Consider the following 18,184-nt stretch of genomic DNA (forward strand, 5'->3'; position numbering starts at 1 on the left):
GCTTGTCTCACACTATGAAGGCATTTCATTTGTTTACTGTGAGCTATGACTGAAAAAAAAAGAACCCACTAAATATGTGGGCTGCCAGTGCTGGGTGTAAGCCAGGGCCCAGATCTTTCTGCAAAGATGTAAATTCATAAGAAGGGTGGCATTTGATGCCGTTTATAAACTGAATATTTCGGCTATATTTAATGAACCATTTCTTTCTTTGGATTCAGTTGGAATCCTGAAATTATTTATCAGCTCAGCACGTATTTTGCATTTTCTTAAGGGTAGAACCACAGTGCATTGCCTCCAGTGCGAGACAGCTGAACAGGAAGCACAATTTTTTTTCTAACAGTAAATATTTTTCTCATGACATTGTGGGCGTAAACACACACACACACACAAACACAATTAGCGATTCTAGTGGTGTGGTGTTGTAGATTTACTTTACAGCTAGAATCACACACGGTTCTACAAAGCAATAGAGGAGGAAAAGCTATATATAATCCACAGCTGAGCCAAGCTACAACAGATCTCCCGGGCTGGCTGAAAACCTAATCCCCTTCTGCATTTGTTCTGACGCTCTGTAGCAGCATCTACTTACAGACTGTCTTCCTCATCCTCATCTGTGGACCCAGCTACACCTCGCTTCTCATCAGCTGCTTCGAAACAAGCAGGGCAGGCTGTGACCTCCTTTAGCCGACTTAATGCCGGCTATGTTCAGCTGAGTTTGTCGGCTTTTACGAGGAGCTGGCCATAAGCTTGTTTCCTGTTGTGGTTTCGTATTTGATAGAAGTTCACCGGAAACAACAACTTTAAGAGCTTGTTACTCCTCCTTGAGAATTAGTATATCCTGGCACCCGGCCAGACCCAGGGCTAAATTCTCACTGGTTTAGATACATGTAGATTGGACTGGTTCAGGGCAATTACGTGTTATGTTCATACTTTACGACTCTGGCAGAGGAAGTCTCTAGAAACACCAAAAGTCCTAGCTGCTTCCTCTTTTACATGGTCGGGTCTACTCACAGGTGCAAGGCATTAATGTCTTCACAGCGTATCACATGGCCAAATGTGACTTTCGAGCTGTGTTTTCAAGTAGGGTTTTCTAAGTCTAGTGGGTGATTTTAGAACACGTGAATATCTGACTTAAGAATTAGCAATAATGATACTTCCATGGTATTGTTATGCAATTTTCCCAAATTCAAAACCATTGTATGATCATAGTTTTCTTCATTTCCAAAATATTAAAATTCTGTCACTATTTTATCCTCAGAGGACCCTAAGTATCAGGACATACATGTAGTACAAGGCCTTTGTTATTAGCCATATGCAGAGAACTGTTTTAGGCACTGGTTGTCCGAAGAAAAGGCCTTTGCATCAAAGGGCCTCAAAGTCTTGGGATCAGACTACAAACATTCATAAAAACTAGGCATGCTCCATGATGGCATGGAACAAGGAAGGAATGGGAATTCATAGGACTAATGACACTAAGGTGGACCATTGCCAAAAAGGACTTCACAGGGTTGTATGATAGGAAAGGAAATAGGTGAGAAACCCAGAAGAGAAGTAGTCAGTCTAGGCAAGAGGAGGGTCACGATCAAGGCCTCTAAAACGGAATGCTGTGAAGGTTAGCCAGGAAAGGTGAGGTGAGCTCTGAATTGGAAGTGACAGCTCTCTGAAGCCTCTGTTAGAGCAATGAGTCTGCTCTGACTTGTTCCACGTAATCCCTGAAAGATGTTAGGAGAGAAAGCAGTTCTTTCCTTCTCTCAGAATTGGGAAAATAATGACTAGGGCTGGAGAGACAGCTCTGCAGTTGAGAGTGCTTGCTACACTTGCAGAGGACCTGAGCTCTGCTCCCAACACCCACATGACATCTCACCACTGCCTGCACTAACTCTAGTTCCTGGGATTGGGCACACTCTTCTGGTCTCTGTGTGATCCTGCATGTTCATGGTATAGGTGCATACCCCCAGAGATACGCATGTGCACATAAAATAGCTATATAAATCAATAAATCTAAAAAAGAAGACTGCTGCCATACGGGCAATATTTTTAAAAAAGAAAAAGAAAAGAGAAAAAGAGAGATGAAAGGAGGGAGGGAGGGAGGGAGGGAGGGAGAAGAGATCAGCAGGCTCATAGAGGCAAATGAGCAATGCTGTCATAATTTCTATTTATCAGTACCCATCAAATGCCTTCCATTTATCTGGTGCATCGTGATAAGGCCTGTATATTATAACATGGTAATTGTAGTAATGAGTACATGTTGAAGCATTCAGAAAATAATTTGTGTAATCATTAATATTGTCACTCTCTCTATGAACAATTCGGTGTAGGCTCCTTACTCCATCACTGAGAACTGGGCACTCTGTGAAAAGTGGCCACTTTCATGTTAAACTCAAAACATTTCCATGTTGGTGAGGGCCATCTCTTGCAGGCCTCGTTTTGCAAGGTATGCTCGCGGGGAACTGTTGAAACATCTTCTAAGCATGCAAGCAAATATTCCTTTGATTCATTATGGGAGCAAAGTCTGAATTTCAAGGAACACATTTGTTCCTAATATCAAACAAACCATAAGAAAGAGCCTTTCAAACTCCGTTGGATGATTCTAGAAGCATGAGAAGAACCCATAATGTCATGTCAACTGGGGAGGATGGAAAATCAAAGAGGTATCAATTGATACAGGAACGAAGAAATATGAGTTTGCATGGACACAGAGTCGCCCTTCCATTAGCTTGTTCCTTTACCTTCTAACTTCCGTATCTCTCCAGTCCTCCTTCTGCTTTGACCTTGGTCATGAAGGACGTGTTCCCTGTACAACAATCCCTCCTCCACTCCCCATCTCAGCACTGAAGATTTATCCATTTCAATCAGCATTTTCTCTACATTTTCCAGTGCCCACTACCCTGAGCTAGCCAGTATCTTTACATATTGCTTTCAACTCTGCATACAGACTTTTCTTCATAATTGTATAGGACTTTCTAAGCTGACGTTAGTTCCAGTGCAACTATAAACTTGATGGAAGGAATTTCTATTACAGCCTATGTTCATAATAGTTGCAATGACCAATCCATTGAAAAATGTGTATTAGAGCCTGCAGTGGGGACAGGAATGACACTCGAGGTGTTCTATAGCCAGCAGTGTGACTGGTATTTTGCTCTGAGTATTATAGCCAGCAGTGTGGCATGCATGGGTGCTCAGGTGTGTTATAGCTGGCAGTTTGGCAGTCACAGTACCCAGGGCATTTTCTATCTGGCAGTGTAGCAGGCACAGTACTCAGGGGGTATTATAGCCAGCAGTGTGGCAGGCGTGGAACTCAGGGTGTGGTATAGCCAGCAGTGTGGCAGGCATGGAACTCAGGGTGTGGTATAGGGGCAGTGTAGCCAGCGTGGAACTCAAGGTGTGGTATAGCCAGCAGTGTGGCAGGCATGTAACTCAGGGTGTATTATATCTGGCAGTGTGGCAGGCGTGGTAGTCAGGGCATAGCACTGGAGAACAAGGCACAAAGACTTCCGCCAAGTGCAGTCGTGGGCTCTTTCAGGCAGCCAGCAGGCTGCACTGTGAACCTTCACCTGACAATTCTTTTCACCCAGGTTGCTTTCCTGCCGTCTTTGCATCAATCTTTCCCTTCCAAAGCCTAAGTTATAATCTTCTTTAGCAACTTGTACACGTAGAAAGGCGTTTAATAAATAAGATGAGCCTAACAACGCTATAAACCCAGGGATTAATGAGAAAAGACTATGAATGTTCTAACAAATAAAACTATCTCAGAATAGCAACTAACATTAAACCAATGTGTTTCTTCCATGTTTAAAATCCAGAACGTAATAAATAAATAAATAAATAAAATCCAGAACATACCACCAATATTGACTCAGCTGGAAACCCACACCTGGGAAGTACAACAGTTTGGGCCAGGAAGGGATGTAGATGAGTTCAAAGTATGATACATGATATAGTTGTCCTTCTTCTGAAATATTCTGGCAATGAGCACAGGCTTCTCTGCCTATATGGTGAGTCACAGGGTGGGCCCCGAAGTGGACCAAGCCTGTCTGGTGTCATGGATCGCCTCCCACCTTCCCATCTTGAACAGCTACTTCCTTGTTCCACATCTTACCTGGTGACATAGCTCCTCCCACTGCCTTTGCAGAAGCTCCACGCGCTCATTCAGGATGGAGATGTCCTCGGCACTGATGTAGACAGCCAGGGCATCCCTCAGCAGCGTCAGTTCCGCCAGGTCATCTGTCCACCTCCCTACTGCGGTTTCCAGTTCCTACATGGGAACAAACGTCCATGAACCCCCACGACGTCTTCCTTTAACCCTTTGGAGGGGGCTTCAGTGACCCTTCTTAGTACAATTCTCTTCCTACGCACTCTTTCTGAGCACCAAACTTGAGCTCTGTTTTATTTGCATCCCACCTAACTTGAAAGCCTCCCATGTTCTGATAAAATACCAAGGCTCCCTGCAAAACCTTCCTACCATCTATTAGACCCCTCGCTGATCTTTTTAGGACGGTGCTTGCCTTTTCAGATCCAAGATGTTCAGTGTAATGGCCTTCTTTCTTCTAAATTTATATCGTCCTACAACCCTGAGACCACAAACACATCGAAACTGACTTCATAACCCCTTAGCCACCCATTAGTTTTGTCCCATTCCTGATCACACTAACGCAATATTTAAAAGAGAAATTTCCTAAGTTGATCTTTATTTGAGTCGACACATTCTGTGACAGATACTTCACCATGAATACCAAGCTTGTCTATAGTTCCTCCTGCACTTAAAATAATCCACTGGCTGCACATTCTTTAGGATCGGAGATTTTTTGAAGCTATTGATTATGGACCTGTCCTTTCGGGGCATTTTTTAAAGAAAACAAAATCCCTTTAGCAAAATTAGAATGAGCAGATGTGAGTTTCTGCCATGTGCTAGCAGGTGACCAGGTTTGCAATTTGTGTTACCCTTGTTCTCTGCCAGGTGTTGCTTTTAGATTCCAGCTCATTTAGTGAATGAATGGAGACTTTCACCCAGTCTGTTCTCCGTCCTTCTAGTCTCTTCACACAGGAGACAAGTTGCTAAAGGCAAGCGCAATTAACGGTAGTATCTGGGGCTAACTTTCCAGGCAATTTAAGCAAACAAGGATTTAGCCTGAAATTTCCAAGTAATTGCTTTGTTTTGCTGCTGAGTGTGATTTGGGGAAGAATACAGTGGAATTGTCTGGAACCACGTCCTCCCAATCTTGGAACACAAAAGCGGGACACTTGTCCGAGTATCTTGGGAGATGACGATGGAGTCTCAAAATAAGAACACCGGGCTGAAAGACCAGACTTTCTAGGTGAATACATATGCAGCATTCTGTCTATACCTCTAAACAGATCAGTTGCTATGCCAGTATAAGGACCTCACTCTTTAATATCAATCCCGCTCCTCCCCCAGTCAAGTATCACATTTAGTTTATGGATTTAAAAAGAAAGAGTTAACTGTGGTGATGCTCACCTGTATTCCCAGCACTGTCTTCAGAGGCTACAGTATGGGGACCCTGAGTTTGAAGACAGCCTGGGATCCATAGCAAAATCCTCTCTAAAACCATATTGAACCAAAGAACACACACATCACACACACACACACACATACACACACACATACACACACACATACACACACACACCTGAGTAACAACTACCATGCAAACCCAAGACCACTGGTTCAGACTTTACCCATTTGTTCAGGCAGCATTGATGAAATACAGTCTTTAAATTCAAATGTAAAACATTAATGTTATTCTAGACTCTTCCATTTTCTCATCTAGCAGAAGGAAAATCACATGCCCCCATGAGCAGTGTCATGCCAAATGAGAGATCGCTGGCATTTAGGAGGACTCTAGCATTAGATCATGCCCATTATTGTTTATCAGATAATTTCTTTAATAAAAACCTGGGTAGTTAACTATTAATGTGTTTGGTTGTTTGTTTTGAGATAGGGTTTCTCTGTGTAGCCTTGACTGCTGGAACTCATTGTGCAGTCTAGGTTTGTCCTCAAACTCAGACAGATCTGCTTGCCTTTGTCTCCAGAGTACTGGGATTAAAGGCTTACACTGCCACCACCCAGCTAACCACACAGGTTTAAAAATATACTCATTTTAATGTTCATAGCCTTCATATATTTTTTTGAGGCAGGGGCTCAGTCATGTATTCCATTCTGGCCTTGAACACAGGGTCTTCCTGCCTTAGCCTTTTGAATATCACCTCCAGTTGGCCTTCTCATGCATCTTAGTGTAATGTAGTAAGTAAGATACTTCATTTATCGTCTTTGGTGTAATGTGTACCACTCCTTAATTTTCCTAATACTGTCTTTCTCAAATTTCAATGAACACATTTTATAACTTTTTAACTGGGATCATCATATAGCAGTAACATAAAAATGACAGTGGAAACTCTGGAAATGGTTAAGTTGAAAGGAAGCATTTATAAAGTTACTTTTGATATGATCAGCATTTTACTCAGCCAAGAAGTGCTGGCCAGGCACTCCGCCTGGCTACACAGGTGTGCACGGAATAAATCTTACAGCCACTGAATCATGCTGGTCTTAGTGACCTCATAATCTAGGGAGTGGTCTGTCCTACTACTGACTGCTTCCAAGTACAATTAGAGGTGATGATCTTAATCGTGATCAGAGGTGGCAATCATAGTCTGCAAGTGGCGGGAGCCCTGAGCGATTTAAGGATTGGGTGGCTCCTTGCTTTGATAGAGATCGGCTATTTTTCCTTCATTCTGTACAGAGGGGTCTGCCAGGTAAGGTGTGCTCTTCTGCCCCAGTCTGCAGATTTTCCAAGATGCCAATCCTGTCCTTCCTTTCATAGGCTGGACTGTTTAGTTGCAATGATTCTCCCATGTGGATGTCTCAGAAAGACAACCACTATTTATGGCTCTCGACTCAGCTTTTCAATATCTTTTATGCTGTGTCTTAAACTTTTCATTTGCTTCCTCTGGGCAATCCATAAACTGGCCCATAACTTCAACTACAGGAAATCAGCAAAGAGGTCTCTCATTGCATTGCTGCCTTCCCTAATGGGCTCTCCAAGGACCTCATATGATCACTCAGCCCCAGGCATCTCCCTGAGATGTGATCTCACAAGCCTTAGTCCAGCAGAGGTATGTGGCTAGGCGACAGGGACAATCTTCATCCAGTCCCATACCTTACAGCGCATCTGCTCCGTGTGGAGTTCCTCATGGTGGTCCGGTAGAGGCTGGGACAACTTCTTCTTGAAGGTTCGGAGCTTTTCCAGAGAGTCAGCTATCCCTTTTTCACACTTTTCCCAGTCCTGCCATTGGAGGAAAAACAGATTGGACACATTTGGGGTGAGAAACTACAAAAATATAAATGAAAATAAAGGAAAAATACTCTCTTTAATTGCTGGGATATAATTACACTAAGGAACTGTGGGAAGTCATGTTCACACTCAATGCCGTTTTGGACACTATGCATTTGTCAAAAGAGCTGAGTTCAGCTTGACTCTGTTACTTTTAACTGTTTGTCTCTAGTAAGTATATGTATGTATGTATATAATATGCTAGTTTTCTCTGAGAAATAAAAATAGAGTCTACAACTGTTGAAGAATTAAAGTAAGCAATAGCTATCAAGGCACCAAGCACAATACCCAAAGAATTATGCGTAACTGAATTAAAATTTATGCATAGAGTGTGAAGATTATTCGTTTTCTGTCTCTCTCCTAATCCACACACAGTTGCACCTCGTATCTACACTTTCCCAAATGTTATGAGAGTGAAAAAAAAGAATAAAGAATCTCCTCAGAATGCAAACAAGCATGAGTAAGAGAAAAATAGAATATAAAAATAATAATTAACTCTGATTCACTCTAGACATAAATATGAGCCACCCGCTCTTGAGTTACTGCAGAAGTGCAGACAGGCAACCACCACAGGCATCACGAACATGGAGTCTGCCTGGTTTTCACCTTGCTCAGGCTGAACTATGTCTGGAAAGATTAAGTGAAAGCACAGAGACAGCCACTCGATGAGAACTGGAAGAAGAGAGGCTTTGCACAATTTAAGAAGTATCTGTCTCATGACACATGTTCTGGTATTACCACAGGTTACATGGTGGTAATACCCAGAACACACTGGATCTCTGAGTGAAGACAAGGAAAAGTATACGTGTGTCTATTAGGACATGTGACACACCAAATTGGTAACAGGGGCTCCCTCTGGGAACGGCAGCAAACTTGTGAGGGTGTTACAGAGAATTTCAGTTTTCACACTACATACCTCAACTACTACTTGAAGCTTTCTAATGGCACATGTATTTGTTGTCTAACTTTTAAATGCTTTCTTTAAAGGAAACTGAGAGTAACTACAGTGAATCTTGGTTTTATACTGCCCTATTTGTATTCAACCATCATCCAGTACCTTAGTGCTGCATCAAATTGCAATCAGTTAAATACATGCTATTTTGTCCAGTTCTCCAATTTGGTTATATTGCCCACTCCTGGTCATAATGCTCTCAGTGCCCTCCCCAGACCAGCTGTCAGTGGTCATTCCCCGTGCAATGAATCACCAAATTCCAAAGACAATTGATTTAAGAGCTAGGATGACCGAGAGCCCAACATGGTACCAAAGTCTGGGGCCTTTCTCTTCCCATTGTCTCCCTTCATCACCTGTCTTCTCTTGCCTCGATTCTCCCTACTTTCCATTCTAGAATGTTCTTCTTGGCCACCCACGGACAGAATTACTCCAAACACCTTTAGTGGAAAATGCAAGTTTAAACTTAGTGTCTTTGCTTCCTTAGAGTTTGAATCCAGGTTCTCATCTCTCTTTAAAATTCCCCCATGGAACTTCACAGAAGCTTAAGGACATCTCCTTTTCCTAATTACCACCAACAAGGGTCAGGCAAACCAAAACTATGAATGCTGTTGGCTATGAGGCTCAGGTTTTTGTCAGTTCCCCTGTTTTACAATATTCGGTGTGTCCTTTCGCTCGCCAGTGCTCAGTACTGTAGGTGTGATGTGTAAGCAAAAACGTTGCCCTGCATAGACCTCATGTTTTCAATTGAATCAGCACATACCCTAAAGCTTTCAATGCATAGCCAGGGATGTTCACAGAGCTGGCACTGAGAAGGTCAGCCCCTCAGGACAAAATCAGTGTTAGAGAAGCAGGCAAACCGTGAGTATTTGGGGCCTACATACCCAGAGCATTAGGCTAACAGCTAAAGATGGCATTATTAAAGCATTGGTGTAAAGATACATGAAAATGAGTCTGACTAAAAATGAAATTCCTAAACTCTAAAGACTTCCTAGGGCAAATGGAATGTAGTGTATGATTCAAAACTAAAGAAATTCTGAGAAGAGAAGAATAGACTCCCATCTCCAGTGATGACTTGGATGGTGAAGCCAACCACCGAGTCTTTTTTTCTGCACGAATGATAAGGAACTAACATCATGTCCTGTTCTGCAAACTGTCCATCAGAATGAATGTTTTATACACGGACTGACAGGTGAGACAAGCGAATCCAGTGTGACTCAGACACCATGCATTCTTATATCCTGGGACTATGTCCAAAAACCACATCACAAATTTAAAAAAAAGAAGATTAACACAGTCTCGCCAGAGTGAGTTACAATGTTGTAAATCCTTGCCCAACACCAAGATGATGACAAATGACTCAGGCATATTATGTTACCAGTGAATTGCTCTGCAAGCAAACAGTGGTGCTGAACACATTTTCGGTGGCATTTTGATTGATTGTGTCCTGTTCAGAAGGTTATATATATAATGTATATTGTATATGTTGCACATATATAATGCATTATGGTATATAATATATATTGTATATATATTATATAGCAACACACACATGATTCCCAAAGTTAACCCAATGGATGTGACTATTTGAAAGAATAAATCTGCTCAAATACTGTGAACTGTCTCCTTCCACCCAAAGAGGTCGCACGCTATACTGAATAATCATGAGAAATTGGTGATTGCCAACATGTACAGAGCCGCAACATTTCCTGGGTACAATTTAAGTGTTAATAACATCAATAACGGCAACAGCTGTCATTCATGTGCCCACTACCTCATGACTTCCTGGAATTCTTCTGGCAAATTCTCCCAATGGTCAAATGGGTGAGGTAAAATTAGAACCATTTTGAGGATAAAGCAATAACCATGGTTTTCAGCACGAGCTTATCTGAATTTAGGGAGCATTCTTGTTCTTTTTTCATTCATATTACACAAAATCATGAGCTTCCTCATGAATTGATCATACACGTATAACGACTGAACTAAGACAAATTATAAATAGAAAGGGCTTGGGCAGGGGAAGCTCATTATAGACAGTATGGACAAAACTCAATGTCTTTGGGGTCACAGTGTTTGTGGTCAATGAAAGGCCTAAGATGCCTCTTGGAGAGTTTTGGCCAATGGCAGCCTGCTTAGAGGAACCAAGGCAAATCAAGAGACTCATTGTGGGTTAGCTTTTTCCTGGCTATAAAATACGAGGTATCGATCTTGAAAAACCATTTTAGTCTGCAGTTTAGGGACTGGAATCTGCTTCTTGTGTTTCTGCCTGGCTTTCTAAAGTTGTCACATGCTGCAAGGCATAGACCTGGCCATTAATCAGAATTAATCACTTGGACAGCCTTATTAGAGTTTCAGTTACTTTGTTGAGGGATTTTCCTGAAAGATGAAGTGCTGAAAATTGGGAAACTTTTCCAGTTCATGCAAGATAGGACAGAGTCTTCAATAAAATGGAAGAGAACACGGGAAGTGTTGCTCAATGACTTTGCACTACGTGCCGTCATTGCAGTGAGACAATGGGAGGAAGCAACACGGCTCCTAAAAGGGACCTCCGACCCGAACTTACGTTCAACAGGAAAGCCAGCTTTTTCTTCTGCTCCTCCAGGTGCATGCTGGCTGACTTCCATTGCTCTTGGATCTCTGTGAGTTCAGCCTGCAAGGCGGCCTCGGCGCCACTGTCGGCCGAGAGCAGGAGCTGCTTGCCGGCCTCCACCGTCAGGATGTAGCTGCCTTGCTGGCGCAGGAACACCTTCTCTTTGAACTGAAAGGGACCAGAGCGTCTTACTTTTTATTCATTCCTTCATCGGTTCCCCGTTACGAGGAGGTTTCAACTGTCTTATGTGTTAGAATGCAAACGTCATGCTCCTGCATCTTAGAGGAACCAAGTAGAAATGAATGAGAAGCACAATCTCAGCACAGTAGGCGCTCTGCTTATGGGACGAAGGTCCAGGGATGGTAGAGTGGCAGCTGTCCCCAGCATGGGTACACACAGTCGGTCTCTCAGAGTTGTCAAGGCTGGATCAGTCTTGAAAGACATGTGAATGCAATCGGACTCAGAGGAGTGTGACAGGAAAAGGGAAATGAGGAGGGAAGCATTGACCGTCTAAGAGAAACATGCCAAATTCAGGAAACACAACATACTTTTCCATGACAGGAGTCGGAAGTACCTGTGTAAGAATGGTAGTGACAACTTGCAGGGGAACTTTCAAATTTTAAAAATGTGTGTGAGCCTTTTGTTCACATTTATCTCTGTGCAAAGGAGGAGTCAGATGAGCCCTTTAAAGGAAGGAGGGCCATGAACATATGCAGAAAGGCTAACAGTGCTGAGAGGGACCAGGTTCTATGATTAAATTTCCCTGATCAACACTAAGTTGTCTTTCCTTGCTCGTGCCTTTCCATCCAAGTTGGAATGCAAGAAACTGCTGTGGGCCTAGGTGTACAAAGTAGAGGAATCTTTGGGAAGGCTTTAAATTGCTTTGATCACTTCTTTTCCATAGGAGCAGTGCAATGCAATTACTTTGCATGTTTCAGCTGGCCCTTAAGAATGTCTGTCCTGATTTTCAGGCCACTTCAGAGTCCATGTGAAGAACCAAGGCCAAGGTCAAATGCAGTGGACATGCAGAGGAGGCTTGCGGGCCCTGTTTGCATCTTACCTGCACTTCATCAAAGAGGGTCCTCACTTGCTGCAGCGGGACTGGGATGCTTCCAAGACCGCTCAAGGGCAGATGGGCCACTTCTACCAACCATTTGCGGAGTTTCTCCGCCATCTCCCTGTAGCGTTGCCACTGGCGAATCTGGCTGTCGATGATTCCCCGCCTCTGCTGGGCCCTGCGAATCACTCCCTGCCACTGATTACTGAGGAGTGTCAACTTCAGGCTGAACTCATCCCTGGTGAGGAAATAATTACATAGTAAAAAACTTATTGTCTTGGATATTGTCATGGTATCAGCTAGTATCTATTTTCTAAACAGTAAGTCCTGAGAAACGGTTTATGACTGGAGATTTTAAATAAGCCGTGGTCTGTTCTTTGGGTTGCAAGTTGTCTTTAAAGCTGGACTACCGGCCTACCAATGGTGAATGCTTGCATATCTCAGCACAGATAGAGACCAAATCTCTGGTAATTATCATACACTCCCTCCACGAGTATGTATAGCACTTAGGGGTGTCTCAAGGGCCTGTGACAGTTTCTTAAACCCTACAACGGGAAAGCGTGTGCTTAGATCTACCCTCAAACTCCCTCCCCAGGTCAAATCAATAAGGCATTTTGGAAAATCAAAACCAAGCCACTTAAATTACACTATGTTAAAAGTTGTCTTTTTCTTTTTAAACTGTACTTCATATATAGTCTCAATACTACCTCACAAGTGATGACTGCATCTCAAGCAAATTAGAAATTATCCTTGCATAGTTTAGGTAAATTTCACGGGGTTTTTAGAAAAAGTAAATGCACTATCAACCCAATATGGATGAAGATCTCTCATACACTTCGAGATAGTGCATGTCACGTGACCGTTCTCATACTCAGGCTGAGAAATTGCAGATGTTTTAATGCACTCCCCCTATTTTCCATCCTAAAATGTATTGACATTTCTTTATAAAGTTTTATTTAATGTGCAAATCGTAGCATAGAAATGGCTTTTAATGGGATGTATCAGGCATCTAATAGGATGTTTCTTGGTAGCTTTTAGTGCTGATCACAAACACAGCATCTCCTTATGCTTCTGCTATGACTGAGACTCTGATCAATGAACTAGTCTAGAACTATTCTAGAACTCTACACTGCTTTGAAATCCTTCTTACTGATACATCCTATTATCTGAAATGGCTGGAAAGTTTGAGTTTACAACCAAATGTGCCATTACTTCTAAAAGAAGTTTATTGAATGATTGAATTGGAACAAATGGTTATTGTACTGTAAAAGCCAATTATTTAATTAATCACCATAAACACTAAAAGTACTGGGTATAAAAAAATCAAAATAATTTCTTGCATTCATTTTAAAAAGGAGTTCCTAGGGCAATGGCAAGATTCTGATAATCACATTTGCTTGTGAGCATAAATACATGGGAATATATCAAAGCAGACTTGATCCTAGTAGAATCCAAGCATGGGAGCTAGCCTCTCGACATGTCTTCTAAAAATATGTCACCCCAAGACTTGGTAACTGCAGAGAGCACGAAGAAGTGCAGGCACCAGGTGACATTCAAGATCTCCAAGGAGCCGTGTCTTCAGCATGTAAACTGTCCTGATCTGGCTGCCCTTGATGAGCTACCAAAAATGACTCTTCCCAGGGCTGAGGTTCTAAGAACAAACGTCACATGCTGACTTTTATTGCACAAATCCTTGTTGTCTGGATTCTTTCTGCCATCCACAGCCTCTCATCCAAATTGTCTTTTGATTTTCACTAGCAACTCTCAAAATTCTTTATTTAGTTCCAACTCTCCCATTTTCTTCTCTTTTGTGTTTCCCTTCCCCAAATGTTAGCATTTAAAATTTAATAGATGTTGGCTTGAACAGGAATTTTAAATTTTATTTTACTTAATGACTTGAATGTTTGTAATAATGTTAGACACTTGGCTACAGACTGATAAAGCAAAAGATAAAAGGTAATTGCATTTGAATTTGTTTTATTTGGAGAGTCTTAAATTCTCAGTAATGGTCACATTTAAGTTTGGCTTGCTTAGAGCGGAGTAAGTATGATGTCACACATTACTGTTCCAATCTTAACATGCAAATCTCTTGTGAACTTCCTATGGAACCACCACTGAAGGCTGAAATTGCTTCTAAAACACTAAAGATAAAACTTCTAACAAATAGGCTTATTTTCTAATGATTTAAGAACACGTGGTTAATTATAATTACAACAACTTGTCCTGGGCATGAGGAACATATACACAGGTACTAAAATCAATTCCTCAAATATAAACATGGAAATTAGATGAGGGGATGCTGGTCCTAAGAAATATAGACACACCACGCTGTCAACTCACACGTCACAAGCGAAGCGAGAACTTCACATTTATGTTTTAAAGGAAGGGTAAGAAGCATTTCACACTTAATACAGTACGGTTTAAGGTGGCAACGTGTTTTCTAACATAGAAGTATGGTCTGGCGAACCTGGATAGAATGAGGCCAGTCCCGGCCACCAAGCGCCCTCAACACCAAACCTGATTTTGCCTTTAGTTATGCGGCCTCGCTCAAATCAGTTCCTGTGGGCATCTGGAGTTTTTCATCTCTCAGAGAGTCAAGACTGGTGATACCTTGCTCCTTTTAGGAGTAACATTTTAGTAAGTGCAGGAGGATATTAGCAGCATCCGTTTACTGACCACCGATCCAATCCGTTCTGATCTATTCACTAACTCCAGTCCCTACAGATGAGTAGCAAAGGTTGGCTAGGTGATTTCCAATTATCCTACGTCCTTCATATCAAATAATAGCATTCGCTGCAGATTCAATACTCACTCATTTCAGAGACTTGGGCAAGCCTTTCCCTCAATTACCAAGGCCCTGCGATAATACAATTGCCTCAGGAAGATTGGATATATGCCCTCTAATCTCTCATTAAAAAGAAAATGACTAATTTACGGGGGAAACTTTCTTCGTAACAATTTATCAAAGATCCTACCTGTCATCAACTTGACCTTGTTCTAGAAGATGCTGCCCATCAACAATGATGGCGTGCAAGATCTGCTGGCGACTGAGCATCTCGGCTTGAAACAGCTGTAATTTGAAAGAAAGAGATATACTTTCAAATCCCTAATTTCTTCTGATAACTTACTGCAGTTTGTTTTTTGCGGGGCTACAAAAAACATATTCAGCCCCATCTGTGGTGTGGGAGTAACCTCTTTTTAAATTACTAATTAGGATAAGCTTAATGACAAAGTTTTAGTTTGGGGTTTTAATTAGATGACTAAATATAGCCTTATTCCCACCCCCTTTTTTATTTTTTAAAAGTTAACCTAATAAGGAGAGCTGATGAATTTACACTCCGTGGTCTTTTATCTTTTTTAAAGCTCACTGTTTTTCAGGGTAGTCAAGCTAGTAAACTCATCCCATTATATGTATGCAAACGATGACAAAACCCTGCAGGGATTCAGGTGTGGCCCAGTGGTAAAACCTGAGGCCCTAGGTCCAATTCTCACAGCGTAAAAACAAACGAAAGCTAAAATAATAATAAAAAACGTCCCATGTTTCTAATTATTTTCTCTGGCTGTTAGTACTGTTTACTTGGAGATGGGTTTTCACCAAGTGCCCCAGTCAGCTTTGAACTGCTGGGCACATGGGATCTTCTTGACATACACACCACCATTCTCAGGTTCTATTGCTTTTTTTTCTTTAAAAAAAACCCCAGCATTTTGGAGATATAATTCCCATACCATGCAATCAATACATTTATAGTATCCATTTAATAAGTTTTATTATGTTCCCGATATGAATTTCAAGCATTTGTTATTAAAATATTTTCAGCATCACCCAATGAAATGCTGTATACAATAATAGTGACTCCTCCTTTCCTCACAGCATCCAGGTACCCAAGCCCAAGCCACTCCTTGGCTGTTTCATGCCTTTATGGAAATGGCCTGCTATGTGCATTTCACGTGAACTGAACATGTTCTCTTGTGACTGGCTTCTTTCACGAGGCACAGCATTTGCAAGCTCCAACCATGCAGTCTTAAGAAGTTCCTCTTTATTCTGAGTTGTATTGGACGAGTAGAGCACACTCCATCCACCCAGCTGTGGATGCACAGCTGGGTCCTTCCCACTGTGTGCCCACTATGACCAAAGCTGCTATGAACAATATACACACATATTTGTATGGACACGTTTGTCTGAGGAGCAAGAGCCTGGGAGTGAAAGCCTGAGCTGTGTGCTAACCCTGTTTAATATGTTGAAGACTATCAAATTCTTTCTCAGAGCTGCTTCTTATCACTGACTTAAGACCTTGTCTGATTTTCTGCATCCCTTCGGCTTTCCCCCACTCTTCCTCCCCAGACAAGCTTTAACTACAATAATCCTTCCCTTTCCTCTTAATCTTCCTATTCCTCCTCCACTTTCTCCTCCTGCTTCTACTGCTCCTTTGCCTCTTTATAATCTCCTGCCTCCCCTTTTCCTCCTCCTTCACCCCCCCCCATCTCTTCTTCTTGAGACAGGGTCTTGGTGTGCAACTAGGACCAGACTTAATCTTGCTGTGAGCCCAGGCTGTACCTGAGACTCATAATCCTCCCCTCTGAACCTCAAGCGCTGTGTTGACACATGTGTGTGTCACCACGTCTCTCTCTCTCTCTCTCTCTCTCTCTCTCTCTCTCTCTCTCTCTCTCTCTCTCTCTCTCTTTCTGAGACAGCATCTTGCTATGCATCCTGGTTGGTCTGGAACTCACTATGTAGACCAGGCTCTTCTTGAACTCCCAGAGATCCATTCACCAGCCTCTGCGTCCAAGTGCCCCCGAGCCCAGTCACACCTGCTCTCTAACTCTAATTCAGACACTCTCTATACGTCAGTATAAGGTCATGGCAATGAATGAACACAGGCCTGGAAACCATGGCAAGAGAGCCAAACCACATTTCTTAACTTAAAATATTAAAATTGCCAGACAAAAGAAGAAAGGGAAATTGACACATATTTGAGCCTAGCAAAATCCACTACCCACATCCTTCAAAGATCAGGCTGGTCTTGAACTTGCCTCAGTCCTCCTGCCTTTGCTTCCTGAGTGCTAGGATTAGCATGGCTGATGCCTGGTTATGGGATAATTTAAAAAAAAATACCTTTAAATTTTTTATTAACTTTTATTTATTATTTATGTACGTGTGTGTGTGTGTGTGTGTGTGTGTGTGTGTGTGGTACATGCTTGTTGAAGCACTCAAGTGGAGGTCAGAGGTCAATTTGTAGGAATCAGTTCTCTCCTTCCACCATGTGGGATCTGGGGAGCAGATACAGGCTACCAGGCTTGGCAGCAGGCACCATTACCCACTGAGCCTACTCCTTGGCCATGAAAACTTCCTGTCAACTCTGAACTTCTTGAACCACTTACCTCATGTGCCCTCTGCTGCTCCAAGAGATGCTGATAATTGCCTGAAATCTCCACTGCTAACTTTTGCTCTGTCTGAACCAGGAACTCCATCCACGTCTCACATTTTTCCAAGAAAGTCTGGTGTTGAAGCAAGAATGACTGCAGCTTGCTGACGGTGGCAGACAAGGAAGAACAGTTACGGGGTCACCTTTGTGTCTCCCGCATATAAAAGAGATGACACACCCCCTCCACCTCAGTGTCCGTCAGATAACTACAAAGATTTCACGTTGGGCAGTAAAGTTTTAAAATCCCCAAATCATCAACATTTAAAATATGAACTTTTTGAATGCTTAAAACTATACTTACCCTTTAATAGGATCTCATTCAAAACAATATTTATGATTAAAACATGGCTAAAATTTATAGACATGGGAAATTACAATTTGAGTTTTTGTTATTGCTGGAAAATTCTAGACTTTGCATATGTGTGTGTATATACACAAATATATAATGAATTCATAGTCTCCTGATATTATTGGTTATGTAGTTTGAAAGTTTGAATGTATCAGCTTTGAAATTCCTGTGTTCAAATTGAAGGTCAATGTGACAGTATTCCAAAGGTGGAAGCTTCAAAGGCCCCCCCATGTGAGGCCCTCCTTCCCCTATGTGAGGCCCTCCCTCCCCTATGTAAGGCCCTCCCCTCCCCTATGTGAGGCCCTCCTTCCCCATGTGAGGCCCTCCCCCATGTGAGGGCCTCCCCCCTGTGCTTGGGCTTTCTTCCATGTGAACAGGTGGTCCCCTCCCCCCTCTGGAGGTCTTGAGGAACAGCAAGAGAGCAACTCTCACTAGAGACTCAAACCTCTTGGCACCTTAGCATTGGT

General features: G+C 42.3%; 1 protein-coding gene across 12 annotated transcripts in view; it reads right to left on the bottom strand.

The window, feature by feature from the left end:
* The window catches only part of Syne1 (spectrin repeat containing nuclear envelope protein 1), a 461,878-nt gene that overhangs the window by 56,122 nt on the left and 387,572 nt on the right, over positions 1–18,184 (bottom strand). For all 12 annotated transcript variants that reach the window (XM_050135800.1, XM_050135794.1, XM_050135793.1 and 9 more), the window contains 6 exons: positions 17,325–17,472; positions 14,921–15,015; positions 11,949–12,183; positions 10,862–11,056; positions 7,176–7,301; positions 4,100–4,255 (listed from right to left, as the gene is read on the bottom strand). In XM_050135800.1, coding sequence (XP_049991757.1) covers positions 4,100–4,255; positions 7,176–7,301; positions 10,862–11,056; positions 11,949–12,183; positions 14,921–15,015; positions 17,325–17,472 — 955 coding nt within the window. The remainder of the gene's footprint in view (positions 1–4,099; positions 4,256–7,175; positions 7,302–10,861; positions 11,057–11,948; positions 12,184–14,920; positions 15,016–17,324; positions 17,473–18,184) is intronic.

The sequence above is a fragment of the Alexandromys fortis genome, unplaced genomic scaffold, assembly GCF_014885135.2.
Source record: "Alexandromys fortis isolate MF-2015 unplaced genomic scaffold, M_Fortis_MF-2015_v1.1 scaffold_23, whole genome shotgun sequence".
NCBI lineage: Eukaryota > Metazoa > Chordata > Mammalia > Rodentia > Cricetidae > Alexandromys > Alexandromys fortis.